The sequence below is a fragment of the Zalophus californianus genome, chromosome 9, assembly GCF_009762305.2.
Source record: "Zalophus californianus isolate mZalCal1 chromosome 9, mZalCal1.pri.v2, whole genome shotgun sequence".
In the NCBI taxonomy this organism is placed as follows: Eukaryota; Metazoa; Chordata; class Mammalia; order Carnivora; family Otariidae; genus Zalophus; species Zalophus californianus.
In genome coordinates, this window is record NC_045603.1 from 97,577,023 (window position 1) to 97,596,342 (window position 19,320).

At 38.6% G+C, this 19,320-nt stretch overlaps 1 protein-coding gene across 1 annotated transcript in view; it reads left to right on the forward strand.

The window, feature by feature from the left end:
- Window positions 1–13,614: 13,614 nt before the first annotated feature.
- CD163 (CD163 molecule) overlaps window positions 13,615–19,320 on the forward strand; it is a 41,187-nt gene continuing 35,481 nt past the window's right edge. The window contains 3 exon segments of the mRNA XM_027593900.2: window positions 13,615–13,772; window positions 15,143–15,229; window positions 16,202–16,522. Of these exon segments, the coding sequence (XP_027449701.2) occupies window positions 13,742–13,772; window positions 15,143–15,229; window positions 16,202–16,522 (439 nt within the window). The 5' untranslated portion in view covers window positions 13,615–13,741.

A 19,320-nucleotide genomic window follows, 5' to 3' on the forward strand; every position in this document is an offset into this window, starting at 1 on the left:
TCCCCCAAACCTGACTCTCACTGGAGGGTTTGCCTGGCCCCATGAATTGTTGTAAACCTGGAATATGGGCTGACTTTTCCCTTTCCTTTATCTTCCACTAATAATTGCTCACTAAAATTTCCTAAACAGCTGTATTAAGGTATCATTGATATACGCTAAGCTGTATGTATATGCTTAAAGTATTCAATTTTTTAGTTTTGATATAGGTGTATACCTGAAACCATCAACGCAATAAAGACAATGAACACATCACTTGCTCCAAAAAGCTTCATCATAATTACCCCCTATTGTAATCCCTCCTTCCCACCCTTCCCAATCCATCTCTAAGTAACCACTGCTTCCAGTCACAATAGATGTGTTTGCATTTTCCCGAATTCTATAGAAATAGAATCACAAAGTTTGATTCATTCCTGCTGTAGCATATGTGTCAATAGTTCATTCCACTGCTTGTTAACCCATTCACCAGTTGAAAGACCTTTGGTTTGTTTCTAGTTTTTGTCTATTACAAATTAAACTGGCATAAATATTCATGCACAAGTCATTAAATGGACATATGTTACCATCTCTCTTAAGTAAAAACTTAAGAATTTGTTTAATGTGTTTTTAAAAAAACTGTCAAACTGTTTTTAAAAGTGGTTGCATCATTTAAATTCTCTGTAAGACTATATGACAGTTCCAGTTCCTCAGTATTCTCAACAGCATGCAGTATAGTCAGTCTTTGTAGTTTTAGACATTCTAATAAGTATGTAAGTTTTATCTCATTGTGGATTTCTCACTTGCATTTCCTTAAGGACTAATGATGTTGATAATCACTCCATTGCTTATTCACCATCCTGTACATTCCCCAGTGAAGTGTCTATACAAAATTCTTGTATTATTTTTTAAATGAGGCTGGTTGTTTTCATAGTATTGAGTTTTGAGAATTTTGAATATAAGTCCTTTATCAAATACATGATTTGCAATTATTTTCTCTCTCAATCTGTGGCTTGGCTTTCATTCTTTTGTGATTTTGAAGAGCAGAATTTTAAAATTTTGATGCTCTCCAATTTATCAAATTTGTTATTTTATGACATGTTTTTGGTATTAGAAAATCATTTTTTTAAAAGATTTTTTTATTCATTCATTTGAGACACAGAGATACAGAGAGAGAGAACATGAGCAGGGGGAGAAGCAGAGGGAGGGGGAGAAGCAGGCCCCCTACTGAGCAGGGAGCCCAATGCAGAGCTTGATCCCAGGGTCCTGGGATCATGACCTGAGCCAAAGGCAGATGCTTAACCATCTGAGCCACCCAGGCACCCCTAGTATTAGAAAATTTTTGTGGAACCTAAGGTCACAGAGATTTTCTCCTCTGTTTTCTTTGAAAAGTTTTATAGTTTTAGGTCTTCAATTTATGTTTCTGATCCATTTTGAGTTAATTTTTGTATTATATGATGTAAGGATTGAAATTCATCTTAGTTCACTAATTGGGAGCTAGAATGAACCAATGATAAAGCAAAGCAAAACCAAAAACAAAGCAGGTGGCCCGAGTTGGGCCAGTAGGAAGGTAAGGGAAAGAAATGATGGGAACAAAAAAAGAAAAAAATTCACAAGAGAAAATCTTTTACCTGTAAGTCAGACCCTGAACAAGCCTTCTCATCCCCTCAAAATTCCTAAATCTCAATGCTCTAAAAACTCAGAGAGCACTAATTACTGAAAAACCTAACATCCTTCCTTAAAAATGTCTTCCAAAAAAGCATTAGGCTACGGTAGTGATTTTGTTAGTGCCGAGGACCAGCTTTCTTTAAAGGCCACTATGATTTTAGAAGCTGGTTGGACTTCTTCAACCCTATATCTCACCTTCAGAAGTGTCTCTTATAGAAAGGACCCCATGTCAGAACAATCAAATCTCTCCCAGACCCACAAAATAGAGCAACAAAGACCAAAAAAAAAATCAGACTTTCCATTAATAAATAAGGAATCTCAGGTTTCACAACACAACCCACATATACAAAGTGCAAATTTCTGGGACTTTTCTCACTGATACAGATCCCTGTCCTATTATGTTCAGAGAAACCATGTAGAGACAAGCCCCCTCCCTGTTGGGATCCTGCTTCCAAGCAAATGAGCACCACTGCGACCTAACTAGACAGAGATATTGGGAAGGGACTGAAGTGCCAGAGTCACAGAAGAGGGAGGTGGTCCTCATGAATCTTTCCTTTCCAAAACCCAGCGGGGAATGGAGGCTATGGGAGTGAGTGAGAGAGTTAGGCATGCGGTTTTAACAGCTCACCCTGCTAAGGGGTCTAAAGTGCCAAGTCAAGCTGCTGGTGACCTCCAGAGATTAGAACTGTAGGATACACTGGGGCTAAGTGTGCTGCAGTGGGAAAAAGCCAGAACCATAGGGTAGCAGTGAAGAAGGGGTTTAGAGGACAATAATATACTATCAAGAGCTAAAAGCTGACCCAGAACACATCAAAGTTATAGGTTGGAGAGGAATCTGCTGGTTCTTTTCTTTTTCTAAGGTGACAATTGGTGTCATTTATTTGTCATGTCTTTTTATAATGTAAGAGTTTAGTGCTATAAATTTCCCCTTACGTAGTGTTTTAGTGACATCCCATAAAGTTTGATGTGTTTTATTTTCATTTTTATTTATTCTTAAATATTTTTTAATTCCCTTTTTGATTTCTTCTTTGACCATTGGATTATTAAAAGTGAGCTATTTAGTTTTCAGATATTTGAAGTTTTCCGAGATATTTTTGTTATTGATTTCTAATTTCAGTCCATTGGCTTTTTTTTTTTAAAGATTTATTTATTTTAGAGAGAGAGCGAGAGCAGGTTGTGGGGTTGGGGAGGTGGGCAGAGGGAGAGGGAGACAAGCAGACTCACTGCTGAGAGGGGAGCCTGACTTAGGGCTGGATCCCAGGACCCTGAGATCATGACCAGAGCCAAAATCAAGAGTCAGACACTTAATCAACTGAGCCACCCACGAGCCCCTAATTTCATTCCATTGTTATCAGAGACAATATTTTGTATGATTTGAATTACTTTAAATGTGTTGAGAATTCTTATATGTCCAGAAATATCATCTTAGGAAATGTTTTGCATGCACTTGAAAAGAATGTATATTCTCTTGTTACTGAATAAACTGTCCTCTACATGTTCATCAGGTTAAGTTGATTGATAATTTTGTTTAATTCTACTATCTTCATACTGATTTTCTGCCTAGTTGTTCTATCAATTATTGAGAGAGAGAGATAGAAATCTCCTACCGTAATTATGGATTTGATATTTCATCTTGCAGTTCTATAAGTTTTTGCTTCATGGGTTTTGAAGCTCTAATGTTAATTTCATTAACATTTAGGATTGATATGTACTCTTGATAACTGGACTCATTTACCATCGTGAAATGGTTTTCTTTGTCACTGAAATCAACATTCACTGATTTCACTGATTAATATAGCCACTCTGCCTTTCTTTTCATTGATGTTAGCGTGGCATATTTTTTTCACAATTTTCCATAGCCTATTTTTTTTATATTATTTAGGCATCATATAGTTGAATTGTGTTTTTGGGGTTTTTTTATTGTTATGTTAATCACCATACATTACATCATTAGTTTTTGACGTAGTGTTCCATGATTCATTGTTTGTGCATAACACCCAGTGCTCCACGCAGAACGTGCCTTCCTTAATACCCATCACCAGGCTAACCCATCCCCTCACCCCCCTCCCCTCTAGAACCCTCAGTTTGTTTTTCAGAGTCCACCGTCTCTCATGGTTCCTCTCCCCCTCCGACTTACTCCCCTTCATTCTTCCCCTCCTGCTATCTTATTCTTTTTCTTTTTTCTTAACATATGTTGCATTATTTGTTTCAGAAGTACAGATCTGTGATTCAACAGTCTTGCACAATTCACAGCGCTCACCATAGCACATACCCCACCCAATGTCTATCACCCAGCCACCCCATCCCTCCCACCCCCCACCACTCCAGCAACACTCAGTTTGTTTCCTGAGATTAAGAATTCCTCATATCAGTGAGGTCATATGATACATGTCTTTCTCTGATTGACTTATTTCACTCAGCATAACACCCTCCAGTTCCAACCACGTCATTGCAAATGGCAAGATCTCATTCCTTTTGATGGCTGCATAATATTCCATTGTGTATATATACCACATCTTCTTTATCCATTCATCTGTCGATGGACATCTTGGCCCTTTCCAGTTTGGCTATTGTGGACATTGCTGCTATAAACATTGAGGTGCACGTACCCCTTCGGATCCCTACATTTGTATCTTTGTGGTAAATACCCAGTAGTGCAATTGCTGGATCATATGGTAGCTCTATTTTCAACTGTTTGGGGAACCTCCATACCGTTTTCCAGAGTGGTTGCACCAGCTTGCATTCCCATCAACAGTGGAGGAAGCTTCCCCTTTCTCCACATCCCCTCCAACATCTGTCGTTTCCTGACTTGTTAATTTTAGCCATTCTGACTGGTGTGAGGTGGTATCTCATTGAGGTTTTGATTTGGATTTCCCTGATGCCAAGCGATGTTGAGCACTTTTTCATGTGTCTGTTGGCCATTTGGATGTCTTCTTTGGAAAAATGTCTGTTCATGTCGTCTGCCCATTTCTTGATTGGATTATTTGTTCTTTGGGTGTTGAGTTTGATAAGTTCTTTATAGATTTTGGATACTAGCCCTTTATCTGATATGTCATTTGCAAATATTTTCTCCCATTCTGTCGGTTGTGTTTTCGTTTTGTGGACTGTTTCTTTTGCTGTGCAAAAGCTTTTTAATCTTGATGAAGTCCCAATAGTTCATTTTTGCCCTTGCTTCCCTTGCCTTTGGTGATGTTTCTAGGAAGAAGTTGCTGTGGCTGAGGTCAAAGAGGTTGCTGCCTGTGTTCTCCTTTAGGATTTTGATGGACTCCTGTCTCACATTGAGGTCTTTCAACCATTTGGAGTCTATTTTTGTGTGTGGTGTAAAGAAATGGTCCAGTTTCATTCTTCTGCATGTGGCTGTCCAATTTTCCCAATACCATTTGTTGAAGAGACTGTCTTTTTGCCATTGGACATTCTTTCCTGCTTTGTCAAAGATGAGTTGACCATAGAGTTGAGGGTCCATTTCTGGACTCTCGATTCTGTTCCATTGATCTATGTATCTGTTTTTCTGCCAGTACCAGACTGTCTTGATGATGACAACTTTGTAATAGAGCTGGAAGTCCGGAATTGTGATGCCACCAGCTTTGCTTTTCTTTTCCAACATTCCTCTGGCTATTCGGGGTCTCTTCTGGTTCCATACAAATTTTAGGATTTTTTGTTCCATTTCTTTGAAAAAAGTGGGTGGTATTTTGATGGGGATTGCATTGAATGTATAGATTGCCCTAGGTAGCATTGACATCTTCACAATGTTTGGTCTTCCAATCCATGAGCATGGAACGTTTTTACATTTCTTTGTGTCTTCTTCAATTTCTTTCATGAGTATTGTATAGTTTTCTGAGTACAGATCCTTTGCCTCTTTGGTTAGATTTATTCCTAGGTATCTTATGGTTTTGGGTGCAATTGTAAATGGATTGACTCCTTGATTTGTCTCTCTTCTGTCTTGTTGTTGGTGTATAGGAATGCCACCGATTTCTGTGCATTGATTTTATATCCTGCCACTTTACTGAATTTCTGTATGAGTTCTAGCAGTTTTGGGGTGGAGTCTTTTGGGTTTTCCCCATACAGTATCATATCATCTGCAAAGAGTGAGAGTTTGACTTCCTCTTTGCCGATTTGGATGCCTTTGATTTCTTTTTGTTGTCTGATTGCTGTGGCTAGGACTTCTAATACTATGTTGAATAGCAGTGGTGAGAGTGGACATCCTTGCCGCGTTCCTGACATTAGGGGAAAAGCTCTCAGCTTTTCCCCATTGAGAATGATATTCACTGTAGGTTTTTCATAGATGGCTTTTATGATATTGAGGTATGTACCCTCTATCGCTATACTATGAAGAGTTTTGATCAAGAAAGGATGCTGTACTTTGTCAAATGCTTTTTCTGCATCTTTTGAGAGGATCATATGATTCTTGTTCTTTCTTTTGTTAATGTATTGTATCACGTTGATTGATTTGCGGATGTTGAACCAACCTTGCAGCCCAGGGATAAATGCCACTTTGTCATGGTGAATAATCCTTTTAATGTACTGTTGGATCCTATTGGCTAGTATTTTGGTGAGAATTTTTGCATCCATGTTCATCAAGGATATTGGTCTGTAATTCTCCTTTTTGATGGGGTGTTTGTCTGGTTTGGAGATCAAGGTAATGGTGGCCTCATAAAATGAGTTTGGAAGTTTTCCTTCCATATTTTTTGGAACAGTTTCAGGAGAATAGGTATTAATTCTTCTTGAAATGTCTGATAGAATTCCCCTGGGAAGCCATTGGCCCTGGGCTTTTGTTTGTTGGGAGATTTTTGATGACTGCTTCCATTTCCTTAGTGGTTATTGGTCTGTTCAGGTTTTCTATTTCTTCCTGGTTCAATTTTGGTAGTTGATACATCTCTAGGAATGCATCCATTTTTTTCAGATTATCTAATTTGCTGGCATATAGTTGTTCATAATATGTTCTTATGATTGTTTGTATGTCTTTGGTGTTAGTTGTGATCTCTCCTCTTTCATTCATGATTTTGTTGATTTGGGTCATTTCTCTTTTCTTTTTGATAAGTCTGGCCAGGGGCTTATCAATCTTGTTAATTCTTTCAAAGAACCAGCTCCTAGTTTCGTTGATCTGTTCTACTGTTCTTTTGGTTTCTATTTCATTGATTTCTGCTCTGATCTTTATTATTTCTCTTCTCCTGCTGGGTTTAGGCTTTATTTGCTGTTCTTTCTCTAGCTCCTTTAGGTGTAGGTTTAGGTTGTGTATTTGAGACCTTTCTTGTTTCTTGAGAAAGGCTTGTAGTGCTATATACTTTCCTCTCAGGACTGCCTTTGCTGTATCCCAAAGATTTTGCACAGTTGTGTTTTCATTTTCATTGGTTTCCATGAATTTTTTAAATTCTTCTTTAATTTCCTGGTTGACCCATTCATTCTTTAGTAGGATGCTCTTTAGCCTCCATGTATTTGAGTTCTTTCCGACTTTCCTCTTGTGATTGAGTTCTAGTTTCAAAGCATTGTGGTCTGAAAATATGCAGGGAATCATCCCAATCTTTTGGTACCGGCTGAGCCCTGATTTGTGACCTAGGATGTGATCAATTCTGGAGAATGTTCCATGGGCACTAGAGAAGAATGTGTATTCCGTTGCTTTGGGATGAAATGTTCTGAATATGTCTGTGAAGTCCATTTGGTCCAGTGTGTCATTTAAAGTCTTTATTTCCTTGTTGATCTTTTGCTTAGATGATCCATCTATTTCAGTGAGGGGGGGTGTTAAAGTCCCCTACTATTATTGTGTTGTTGGCAATGTGTTTCTTTGCTTTTGTTATTAATTGCCTTATATAATTGGCTGCTCCCGTGTTAGGGGCATAGATATTTACAATTGTTAGATCTTCTTGTTGGATAGACCCTTTAAGTAGGATATAGTGTCCTTCTTCATCTTTTATTACAGTCTTTGTTTTAAAATCTAATTTGTCTGATATAAGGATTGCCACCCCAGCTTTCTTTTGGTGTTCATTAGCATGGTAAATGGTTTTCCACCCCTCACTTTCAATCTGGGGGTGTCTTGGGTGTAAAATGAGTCTCTTGCAGACAGTATATCGATGGGTCTTGTTTTTTAATCCAATCTGATAGCCTGTGTCTTTTGAATGGGGCATTTAGCCCATTTACATTCAGGGTAACTATTGAAAGGTATGAATTTAGTGCCATTGTATTGCCTATAAGGTGACTGTGACTGTATATTGTCTGTGTTCCTTTCTGATCTATGCTGCTTTTAGGCTCTCTCTTTGCTTAGAGGACCCCTTTCAATATTTCTTGGAGGGCTGGTTTCGTGTTTGCAAATTCCTTTAGTTGTTGTCTGTCCTGGAAGCTTTTTATCTCTCCTTCAATTTTCAATGACAGCCTAGCTGGATATAGTATTCTTGGCTGCATATTTTTCTCGTTTAGTGCTCTGAAGATATCAGGCCAGTCCTTTCTGGCCTGCCAGGTCTCTGTGGATAGGTCTGTTGCCAATCTAATATTTCTCCCATTGTTGATTACATATCTTTTCTCCCGAGCTGCTTTCAGGGTTTTCTCTTTGTCTCTGAGACTTGTAAGTTTTACTATTAGATGTGGGGGTATTGACCTTATTTTTATTGATTTTGAGAGGGGTTCTCTGTGCCTCCTGGATTTTGATGTCTGTTTCCTTCCTCACATTAGGGAAGTTCTCTGCTATAATTTGCTCCAATATACCTTCTGCCCCTCTCTCCCTTTCTTCTTCTTCTGGGATCCCAATTATTCTAATGTTGTTTCGTCTTATCGTATCACTTATCTCTCGAATTCTGCCCTCGTGATCCTGTAGTTGTTTATCTCTCTTTTTCTCAGCCTCTTTATTTTCCATCATTTGGTCTTCTATATCGCTGATTCTCTCTTCTGCCTCATTTATCCTAGCAGTTAGTGCCCCCATTTTTTATTGCACCTCATTAATAGCCTTTTTGATTCCAACTTGGTTAGATTTTAGTTCTTTTATTTCTCCAGAAAGGGTTTCCCTAATAACTTCCAAGCTTTTTTCAAGCCCAACTTGTATCTTCTGAGTCATGATTCTGAACTCTAGGTCCGACATCGTACTAAGGTCTGTATTGAGTAGGTCCCTGGCTGACGGTACTACCTCTTGTTCTTTTTGCTGAGGTGATTTTTTTCATCTTGTCATTTTGTCCAGAGGAGAATAGATGAATGAGAGAACAAAATGCTAACAGGTTAACAACGTCCCCAGCAAATATACTCTATACAAATCAGAAAAGACCTGAAACCATGGGAAAAGAAAGGGAAAGAAAGAAAAAAGAAAGAGAAAAGAAAAACAAAAACAAAAACAAAAAGATAAAAACAAAAACAGAACAATACAAAAAAACCAGAATATGATCAAATATGATCATGCTAGTGCATAGATCAGTGCCACACACTAGATTTTGGGCATATTTTGGTCTGTTAGAAAAAAGTGCCTCCTAAAATTTTAAAGGAAGAAAGACTTATATATGTACAAAATAAGGGTTGATACAATGAAGGGATGGAAGATGACTGTAAAGATGAAAATTATAAAAGATTTTATAAAAGGAATTGATAAGATAAGAAGTTGTTTGAAAAAAGAAAGAAGATTTAAAAAAGAGAGAAAAAAAAAAGGAGAGAATGTGATCAGGCAGGAGACTAGACCAAAGCCATACACTAGTGATTTAGGGTATATTTTGATCTGTTAGAAGAAACTGTATCTCAAAATTTTAAAGAGAGAACAACTTATATATATATATATATATATATATGCCAAAAATAAGGGTAACTACTGTGAAGGGATAAAATATGACTCTAAAAATGAAAAATAAAAAATGTTTTTTTTAAAAAAGGGATTGATAAGATGTTGATTGAAAAAGGGAAAAAGAAAAATTAAAAAAAAGAGTTAAAAAATTAACTTTGAAAAACTAATGAATCATGGTAAAAAAAAGCCATGAATTCTATGTGCAGTATTCCCCTAGTGCTGGAGTTCTCCAGTTCTCCTTGATCAGTAAACTTGGTCTTGGCTTGCTGGCTGTTCGTGCTGATCTTCTGGGGGAGGGGCCTGTTGCCGTGGTTCCCAAATGTCTTTGCCGGAGGCGGAAGTGCCCCGCCCTTCTCGGTCGGGGTTAAGCAAGCTGCTTGGGTTTGCTCTCAGGAGCTTTTGTTCCCTGCAAGCTCTGGTACAGCTTTGGAGGGCCAGGGTGAAAATGGTGGCCTCCCAATCTCCACCCGGAGGAGCTGAGAACTTGGGGCCCAGGTCATCAGTGCGCCCCCAGAGAAAAGCAGTCACTCCCGTCTCTCTGGTCTCTGGCCGCACTCCGTGCTCACCCGGCCTGTGACTGAGCGTTTCTCTCTCTGGCACTGGACCCCGTGTGGAGTCTCGAAACCCAGCTGATCCCTGCGGTGCGCTTCTGCACCGCTCCTCCTGGGGGAGGAAGGGGAGTCTCCCCGGCTCTGCCACTTGTTGGGTCCCTGCTGGAGGCGCAGTGGCCCGACTGGGCTGCGGATCACGGTTTATGGCAACCCCGAGCTGAGAGCCCGCGCCTCGGCTCCGTCTCTGCAGCCGGCTTCCCCACTCCGCTACCTGGGAGCTCTGCTGCACTCAGGCACCCCCGGTTTTTCTGTGACCCCGAGGTTCCTGAGACCACACTGTCCCACGAGGTTTCCACCCCCCGCTTAGCCACTGGAGCAATATCCCTCAGCGGAGCTGACTTCTAAAAGTTCCAATTTTGTGCTCCGCAGCTCTATCACTTGCCAGAAGCGGCCGACGGAGGCCCCCTCCCCCGCCGTCTATCCTCCTTAATATCGCCTCGGATTCACTTCTCCGCACGTCCTACCTTCCAGTAAGTGGTCGCTTCTCTGTTCAGAGAGTTGTTGCTACTCTCTTCTTCGGTCTCCTGTTGAGTTCGTAGGTGTTCAGAATGGTTTGATCCCTATTCAGCTGAATTCCTGAGACCAGACGAAATCCAGGTCTCCTACTCCTCCGCCATCTTGCTCCGCCCCCCTGAATTGTGTTTTTAATTCAAGCTGTTAATTTATGCCTTTTAATTGGGTATGCCTAGACCATTTGCATTTAATGTAATTATAAATATAGTTGAGTCCAAATCTATTATCTTGCTCTTTGTTTTCTATTTGTCCAATCTATTCTTTGTTCCTTTTTTTCTCTCTTTATGACTTCTTTTGGATTAAATACCTTTGATTCCACTTAATCTACTTTGTTGGCTTACTAGCTACCACTCTGTTTTGTTATTCTAGTGGCTTCTTTAGGTTTATAGTATACAATGTAGCTCATCGTAGTCTACCTTCAAAAGATATTTTGCTACTTTATATATATAGTACATAATTTTATAATAATATTCTTCCATTTGTCTACTTATCCTTTGTGTTATTATTGTTATTATTATCTTTTCTTATTTATTTTTTCAGAGAGGGAAGGAGGGGGAGCAGAGGGAGAAGGAGAGAGAGAATCTTGGGCAGGCTCCACACTTGAACATGGGGCTTGATCTCATGACCCTGAGATCATGACCTAAGCTGACATCAATAGTCAGATGCTTAACTGACTGAGCCACCCAGGTGCCTCTCTTACTTTTTAATTATAACATGTCATTTATGTAATTTAAAAACACAAGCAGGCAAAACTCATTTTACAAGGCTGCATGTATGTATAGTTGAGGATCTGCATCAAATACTGGAGTGTTGGTCCATGACAAGAGCTGGGAGAGAAAAGGGTGCAGCAGCAGGACTGAAGGGCAAAGGGAAAAAATGAAAGTCACAAGAAATAACAAATAGAGGAGTCATACATTCAACTTGTTGAAAAAGAAGACACTCTTCCTATCCTTGGTATATTAAGACTAGCAAGTAAGATGAACAATAATTATAAAAAGTACAAGTTACAATTTTCAAAGTACAGGTTATATGACAGACAAATAATGACAGGAAATGTTTTTCAAAATTGGAGTATCAAAAAGATGTTTTTTTCTGTGTGTTTTTTAGAGATTTATTTATTTTAGAGAGAGAGAGAGAGAGAGAGAAGTGGGGGAAGGGCAGAGGGCAAGAATTTTCAAGCAGACTCCCCACTGAGCACAGAGCCCAATGCACGGGGCTCAGTCTTACCACCCTCAGATCATGACTTGAGCTGAAACCAAGAGTCGGATGCTTACCCAACAGCATCACCCAGGCACCCCAAGATGTTTTGTGTTTTACATTTTATCTTGGTAGCAATATTGAGGATGATTGGAGGCAGTGTGGTAATAGAAAGGAAGGCAAGAGTAAAATGCAGTGAAAGTAGAATGTTGTTTTTTAAATCTATTAAGAGTATAAGAAGAGCCTAATTGAAAAAAAAAAAAATAGGGGAATGGAAGGAATAGACCAGTGCAAAATTCAAAAGAGAAAAATCCTAGTGAGCAAAAAATTTCTGCTTCCATTAAGAATGAAGAAAAAGGAAGTGCATTTATTTTCCCACCTGAAATAACTGAAAAACAGACAAAATAGGTGAAGCGACAATTTTCAAGACACTGAATATCAGGCAACAAAAGACAGTGATCCATGAGAGATGAGAAACCAACAGGTTAAGCTCAATGATTGCTCTAGTTTGTTGCCTTGAGAGAATTTCTTTGCCAAGGAGTAGGCCTTTATAATATAAAGTTCAAATTCTTTAGCATGGTACAGGATGCCCTTTTTCATGTAAACTTCATGTTGCAGTTTAGCTCTGCAACAATAACAACATTATCAACAACATTTGTCACAGTAACAAAAAATAGGTATTATCAAGTGCCTACCCCTTGGCAAGGGCTGGTGGATGTCTTGTTGAAAAAGAAGACACGCTTCCTATCCTTGGTGTTTTAAGACCAGCTAGTAAGATGAACAATAAATAATTATAAAAAGTATGAGTTATAATCTTCAAAGCACAGGTTACTGTGAGTGCACATTTTCCTGAGTAATTCAAGGTTAAGGTTATTTTTCCCAGTGAAGTGGTGTTTAACGAAGAACTAAAAGCTAGATGAGTAAGGGTTAGCTCCGGAAAGACAGTGGCGGGAAGCAATACACACAGAAGGAACAATGTGTGTAAGAGGTTAGTTATGTCCAAGAAATGGAAAGAAGCCAGCATGCCTTTGTTGACCTGATTGTAGTATCTCCTTGCAAGATGGGAGATGCTTCTTAAACTCCCCTATTCTGGCACACCACTTATACCTGAGAATGTTTATACTATCATGGACCATCAAATTTCCATGTTTTCATATGGCTGTATTGTTTTGTATGTGTCATTTCTTATGCCTAAAATCCCTTTATCCTTTTTCTTTGGGGCAAAGCCCTTCTCGTATTTTAGGATAGAACATGAGCATCTTCTCACAGAAAAGAGTTTTCTGACCGCTCATTCCTGTCTCCCAGTTGATATGACCATTTTTTTCTCTATTTTTCACACTGTGCTTTGAACCTCTGTTTATTATTGTTAACATGTGTGTTTCTCTCACTTGAATTTGAGTTATTTAGAGATAAAGTTATGTCTTATAAATTTGTATTGCACCCTTTGTAGAATCTGTAATGGTCATGGCTAATTTTATTCATCTCATTAGAAAAGAAAAAGCAAGTGCTGTCCGTAGACAGTCTACAGATTTATTCATTTGGCACATTTGATTATGGTAATAGTATTACAAGTGATTATAATGATAAAATATTATTAAATTATGCTTTGCTTCTTTCACTTTAGGTTTTTTGACATAACTACATAATGATTGTCATTCTTGTTTCTATTAGTCCAAAACAAAATACTGAAATCTAAATATTCATTTCAATAGCAATAGGACATGAGTTAATATTTCCCCTTAATTTTTATAAATCGGTAGTAAATGTTTCTCAGTTTCTTTTGGCTGTTTCATGTCCCATATTGAAGAAAACATGAGCATGAAAGGGAACCTCAGTTTATGAATGACTTCCTTTTTTTTCGTTGACTGACTCCACCTCCATTATGTAGCCTTTCTGGTTTTTTTTGTTTTGTTTTGTGGAAGTGAGATGATTTTTAGAAGTCTTAGTGGTCCTCCTCTTTAGCAGAACATTTCAAAGGAAAAATACAAGACGATTTAGAAATCATTAAAACTTTGGACTGGACAAATTCAGAATGGTCCCACATGGAAACTCTGGATCTGCTGGTAAACATTTCTTTTAGTCTACATTTGCCTTTTAATGTAGTATAAAGTTAACAGTCAATGGATCTTATTTAATAGTGATTGGCATTGGGAGAGTAAGGAATGGGAAATGGGCATCAAGATTTTATGGCAGTAACTTTTATCTGCCATAGATTCAAAATTGAAGATGGGGGATAAAGATTAGATTTGGTATAAAAAAAGATTAGATTTGGCATCAATTTTGTAAAACTGCTGAGGTGAAATTAAGAAAGGAGCTGAAACGAACTGAACAGTGTTGAGTAGGAAAACAATAATTGTTAGAAAACATAGATAGATCATACAGGAATGAATATTGATTTCAAGTTGATCACATACGGAAATTTAGAACAGCATCCCTGAATGTTGAAATCTACTTCATGATTTACATGGATGTGTTAAACTCCTTTCGCATTTTTTATTTTTTCCAGAGCTTATTTTTTTTTAAATATTTTATTTCTTTATTTGAGAGAGAGAGAGAGAACAAGCAGTGGGAGAGGGAGAAGCAGACTCTTTGTTGAGCAGGGAGCCCAATTTGGAACTGGATCCCAGGACCCCAGGATCATGACCTGAGCCGAAGGCCAATGCTTAACCAACTGAGCCACTGAGGGGCCCTTTATTCAAAGCTTTTTAATCATAGTATAGGATACCACATGAAAGCACAAGTCCTAAGTGCACAGTTCAGTGACTTATCCCAAAGCGCATGCTCCTATGTGGCTACCAATGCATTCTTGCTTTTACATGAGTGTCGGGTTAGAGTAAGAACAAGAAGTGAGAGTAATGAAAGCTTTAGAGCTTTATGCTCTATCTAGGGAAAAGATCTAGTATTTGGTTTTTTCAGATATAAACATTATAACTTTATTCCATCAATGTTCAGCTACTATTTAGCAGGTACTGTGCCAGGTACTGGTGAAGTAGTGCTGAGCCTGATACATAGAATCCGTTCCCTCCTGGAACTTAACACCTAACCAGCTGGGTCCAGTGGGCTTGGAGACAGGGACCTCAGTAGTTGACTACCGTTCTGTGCCCCTGCTAAGCTTCATCGATGCTTTTTCGATTTTCCAGGTTTTAAGGTCTGCTCTTAAAATTCTTTTCCATCCACAGCTTCCTCCTAATTACTCACCCCTAGGTCGCCTCTAAAATGAACATTTCCAAAGCTATTTCGCTGAGACTACATGATCCTGGGTATGAATGTTTCCTGTCCACCTTGCCTTTTAGAAGGAAGGGTTTTTTGTCTTGGTTCGATTTTCCTTGTTGACCTCAAATCTCTGAAACCATCTGTCTTCTCCAAAGTCTCTTTTTTGGGAAGGCAGTACTTTTGTCCTTTTCCTTTTCTACTTTTTTTTCTTTTTTCACAGACTGTAGAAGATGTTTCACCCTCTTGAGCCCCTCCACTGTGGCTGTGGTCTCAGTTCTCAGTGCCTGTTTGATCACCAGTTCTCTCGGTGAGTGCTTTGTCAAATGCAAATAATTCTCCTGAAGGCTCAACAGCATTTAAAAACATGCTTCATGACTTCAAAGGATCAGATATTAAAAGCACAAAATACGGTCCTAACCATGTGACACCAAAATAGGAACAAAATAGCATGGTTTCCCCCAAAATAAAATTAACTTTCACTGGGGAAAAAATGTGCATTTTGCTTAAAGATTTAAAATAATGTCTACCTAAAAAATAGGGAACAATACAGAAGAGTAAAAACCTCGGAATTATTGGGATGAAATGGAATTTGAGGAACACTTTAATAAAATCAAATGCCAAAATTTACCTTAAAATGTATTGAGGGAGGTCAGATAGATATCAGTGAGACCACAGGTTCCTATGTTAGTTAAAGTAATCATAGGATGGTAGCTGAGACATTTGGGGGGTGGGTGGCTTGGGGGAGGGAGAGGGATTTTTTTCATGATAGGAGATAATAGGAAAATATCTCCATCTCAACTTCCATTTAAGTAGAAAAGTTTCAGCCAGATATCAACTAGTATTTTAAGAAGTCTTGGTGTTTTCCATATGTGTGTGTAATGGGCGTTAAATTCCTTAAGACTGATCTCTTCATCCTTATCATGAGCCTTCTTTCTATCAATCTTAGGAACTTGGAGAAACTTACATAGCTCATACCTATAAAATTTTGTAATATATTATTTACATAGTAAACTCTCTGTGGAGATTATATAAATCGACATTAGAAAGAATCTCACAATTGCGTTACTTAGCTTAACTGGTTTTATGTCCTTGCTTCATCTGAAGCCTGTGATGCTGATATTTGTACTTGCATTCCCATGAAATAGCATACTTCTATTGTTCCATGGATGAGTCCAGAATGTTTCTCAAATTTGGCTTTGAAAAATAAGTAATCTAAGGAATAATAATTCTCCACTCGCTCTGGATCCCGACCAATCGCTGCCTTTACGCATTGTTGCAGGGGGAACAGAGAAGGAGCTGAGGCTAACGGATGGTGAAGACAAGTGCACCGGGAGAGTGGAGGTGAAAGTCCAGGAGGAATGGGGAACTGTGTGTAATAATGGCTGGGGCATGAATGAGGTCTCTGTGATTTGCAGGCAGCTGGGATGTCCCACTGCTATCAAAGCCACTGGATGGGCTAATTCCAGGGCAGGCTCTGGACGCATTTGGATGGATCATGTTTCTTGTCGAGGGAATGAATCTGCTCTCTGGGACTGCAAACATGATGGATGGGGAAAGCATAACTGCACTCATCAACAAGATGTTGGAGTAACATGCTCAGGTAGGACTTACAAAAGTCAAAGCCTCGACATGAAATGCTTTGTGTGTGGGGAAGAATATGGAGATGGGTTAAAAACGAAAAGGAGCCAGTTTTCTTCTGTAAGTCATCTAGTTCATATATAAAATCACCCAATCCATTGCTAAAAGACCAGAAGATGTATGACAAACCCCATTAAAAAATCAAAAGAGATTCTGAAAACCACAATCAATAAGGAAGGGACTAGCCTCAATTTTACAGTCAGTAATCTTACTATAAGTCTCTGCTCCTACATAAGAGTATGATATCTAAGTGAATTCTTTGTCCTCTTTCTCAGTAATGTGCTGCTTTTGTGCATTGACCTTTTTGTCCATTCACTGATATTCAACTTACTGAATCGAGAAATAAATATTCCTAGCACTAATCCTTTGTTGGAGGAAGGATGTTTTGCCAAGTATAATCGCTTTTTCCGGTGTATAATGCCGTTCATTTTATTTAATGGTGGTTTGTTGTGGGTTTTTTTTTTTTTAAGATTTATTTATTTATTTTATTTGAGAGAGAGAGAGAGCTGGGGGAAGGACAGAGGGAGAAGAAGAGGGAGAGAATATAGAGAGAATTCTCAAACAGACTCCTCACTGAGCATGGAGCTCAACACAGGGTCGATCTCAGATCATGACCTGAGACGAAATCAAGTCAGATGCCTAATCAACTGAGCCACCCAGGTGCCCCATGGCAGTTTCGATTTCTAAAACATTTCATAACTTTTATCTCAGTTGACCTTACAATAACTCAGAAAGTTCTGCATCAGACCTTTCTGCTATAAATCCTGGGGTCATATTTATGACCCAATTCAGATTCTTGGGCTTCCCATTTCTCCTTGTTCATTTCACTGGCCTCTCTCTGCTAGCCTCTTTCTTGGAGACCGTCTCCTCCATGGGACTGATTTTTAGAAAGGCCTAGTCTCTCTCCAGGCATTGGGGGGTATTGGGAACAACACAGGCCATTATCTAGAAAAATGCGGGACTAAATTCCAACTCAGCTGCTCATGAATGTTATTTTGAGCAAATTGTTAAATTTTTCTAAACTTCAGTTTCTGAAAACTCAGTGCTTTAATACATGTAGAGCTCTACTTTTTCCTTTTTCCTTCCTTCCATCCTCGCGCTTCCCCACTCCTCCTGTTCCTCCCCCTCCTCCCCCTCCTCCCTCTTCTTGTCTTTTATTGTTAATCATCACAGGGGAAAGATAGGGAATAACAATAGTAACATCTACATCGAGCCCGTACGGCGAAGTTAAAAATCCTAATAAATCTTGCCAGGCTCAGGGATCCTGGGTGGCTCAGTCAGTTGAGTGTCAGACTCTTGATTTTGGTTCAGGTCATGATCTTGGGGTGATGGTATTGAGCCTCAGTCTGGCTCCACACTCAGCGCAGAGTCGGCTTGTCTCTCTCCCTCTGCTCCTCCCTACTCTCTCTCTCTCAAATAAACGAATACATAAAATCTTAAAAAAAAAAAAAAACTCTTGCCAGACTCTTACCATAATTATTGCAGCCTACAGAGCTGTTTAAGCTAAGATATCAGTGTAGCATTTTTAACTCTTGTTTCCTGTTTTTTCATACTTAAGGATAGAATTAATCAAATTTGCTCTTTGAAGTTTATACAGTGAATGCTCCAACTGGTACATGCCTAGTCACCCAAGGACTCCCTAGTTTCATGAGGTTTCAGAGGCTATGTTTCTGAGATTTCCCCACCCTGGCTAATGCTCAATCCTTAGATCCTCTACCCGTTGGGAGGTTATGTTATCATCACACGCGCAAGGACAATATAGTATAACAATCAGGAGAGTAAAGGCTGGTGTTAGACTGCTTTTTCTCTTAACCTCCTGACTCTACTATTTTCTAGGTGTTTGATCCTGTGACAATTAGGCAAACTGAGAATGCTTATCTGTGAAGTAGGGACAGTGGGAATAACACATAATACTCAATGTTGTTAAGATTGATAGCTTAGGTGATACACTAAGATGCATATTTTAATTGTGAACTACTACTTTTATGATTATTAATTGTCCAGAATAAAAAATCCTGTTAAGTAGAGGTATTTGCCTGGTATTTAGAGCTTTTAAAAGTGAATCCCTTTCTCAAAAAGAGAGCCTCTAAACATTTTGTTCAAGCCCAAACAGTTTTTGTTTTTCACGTGTCCCCAGATTTCATCCCAAATCTCCTTTTCTTGGGTATTTTAGTCCTCATAGAAAATCTAGGGAAGAGTGTATAGAGAGAATTTCCTTTATGAAAAAGCTGTTCTTTGCTAAAAAATGGTACCAGATGCTTTGGGGGAGGGGAAGCTTTGATTCGAACAGGAGATTGGTAAGAAATGAATTATTTTGACTTATTTTTTTAATTTTTATTAATTTGGTATACCATAGGATGCTTTTGCAAACTATTGTGCATGCTTAGGCATTTTTATTTCCCCCTTTTTCCTGTTTTCTAATTTTATATTTGACTTCAGGCAATTTTTCATGCTCTGAACTGTACATAATAAAGACAGATTAAAAAAGATTTTAAATGTTCAACAAACGACCAGTTTTCCATTTTTGCTACTTTGTTAGATGAGCTAATTTTATTTTCTCTAGTTTTTAAAATAAGTGCATTAAGTCAAATTTATCAATTTCTATATAAAAGAGTGCTTACTTTGCCTTAATAATGGAAGGAAATAAAACAAAACAGAAAGCAAATTTTAATCTGTAAAACATTTTCCTTGGTAAGTAGGTGTAGATGAAAGTCCTCATTGTTAGCCGGTCTTTAAAAGATTAAAATTTCCCCATATGTA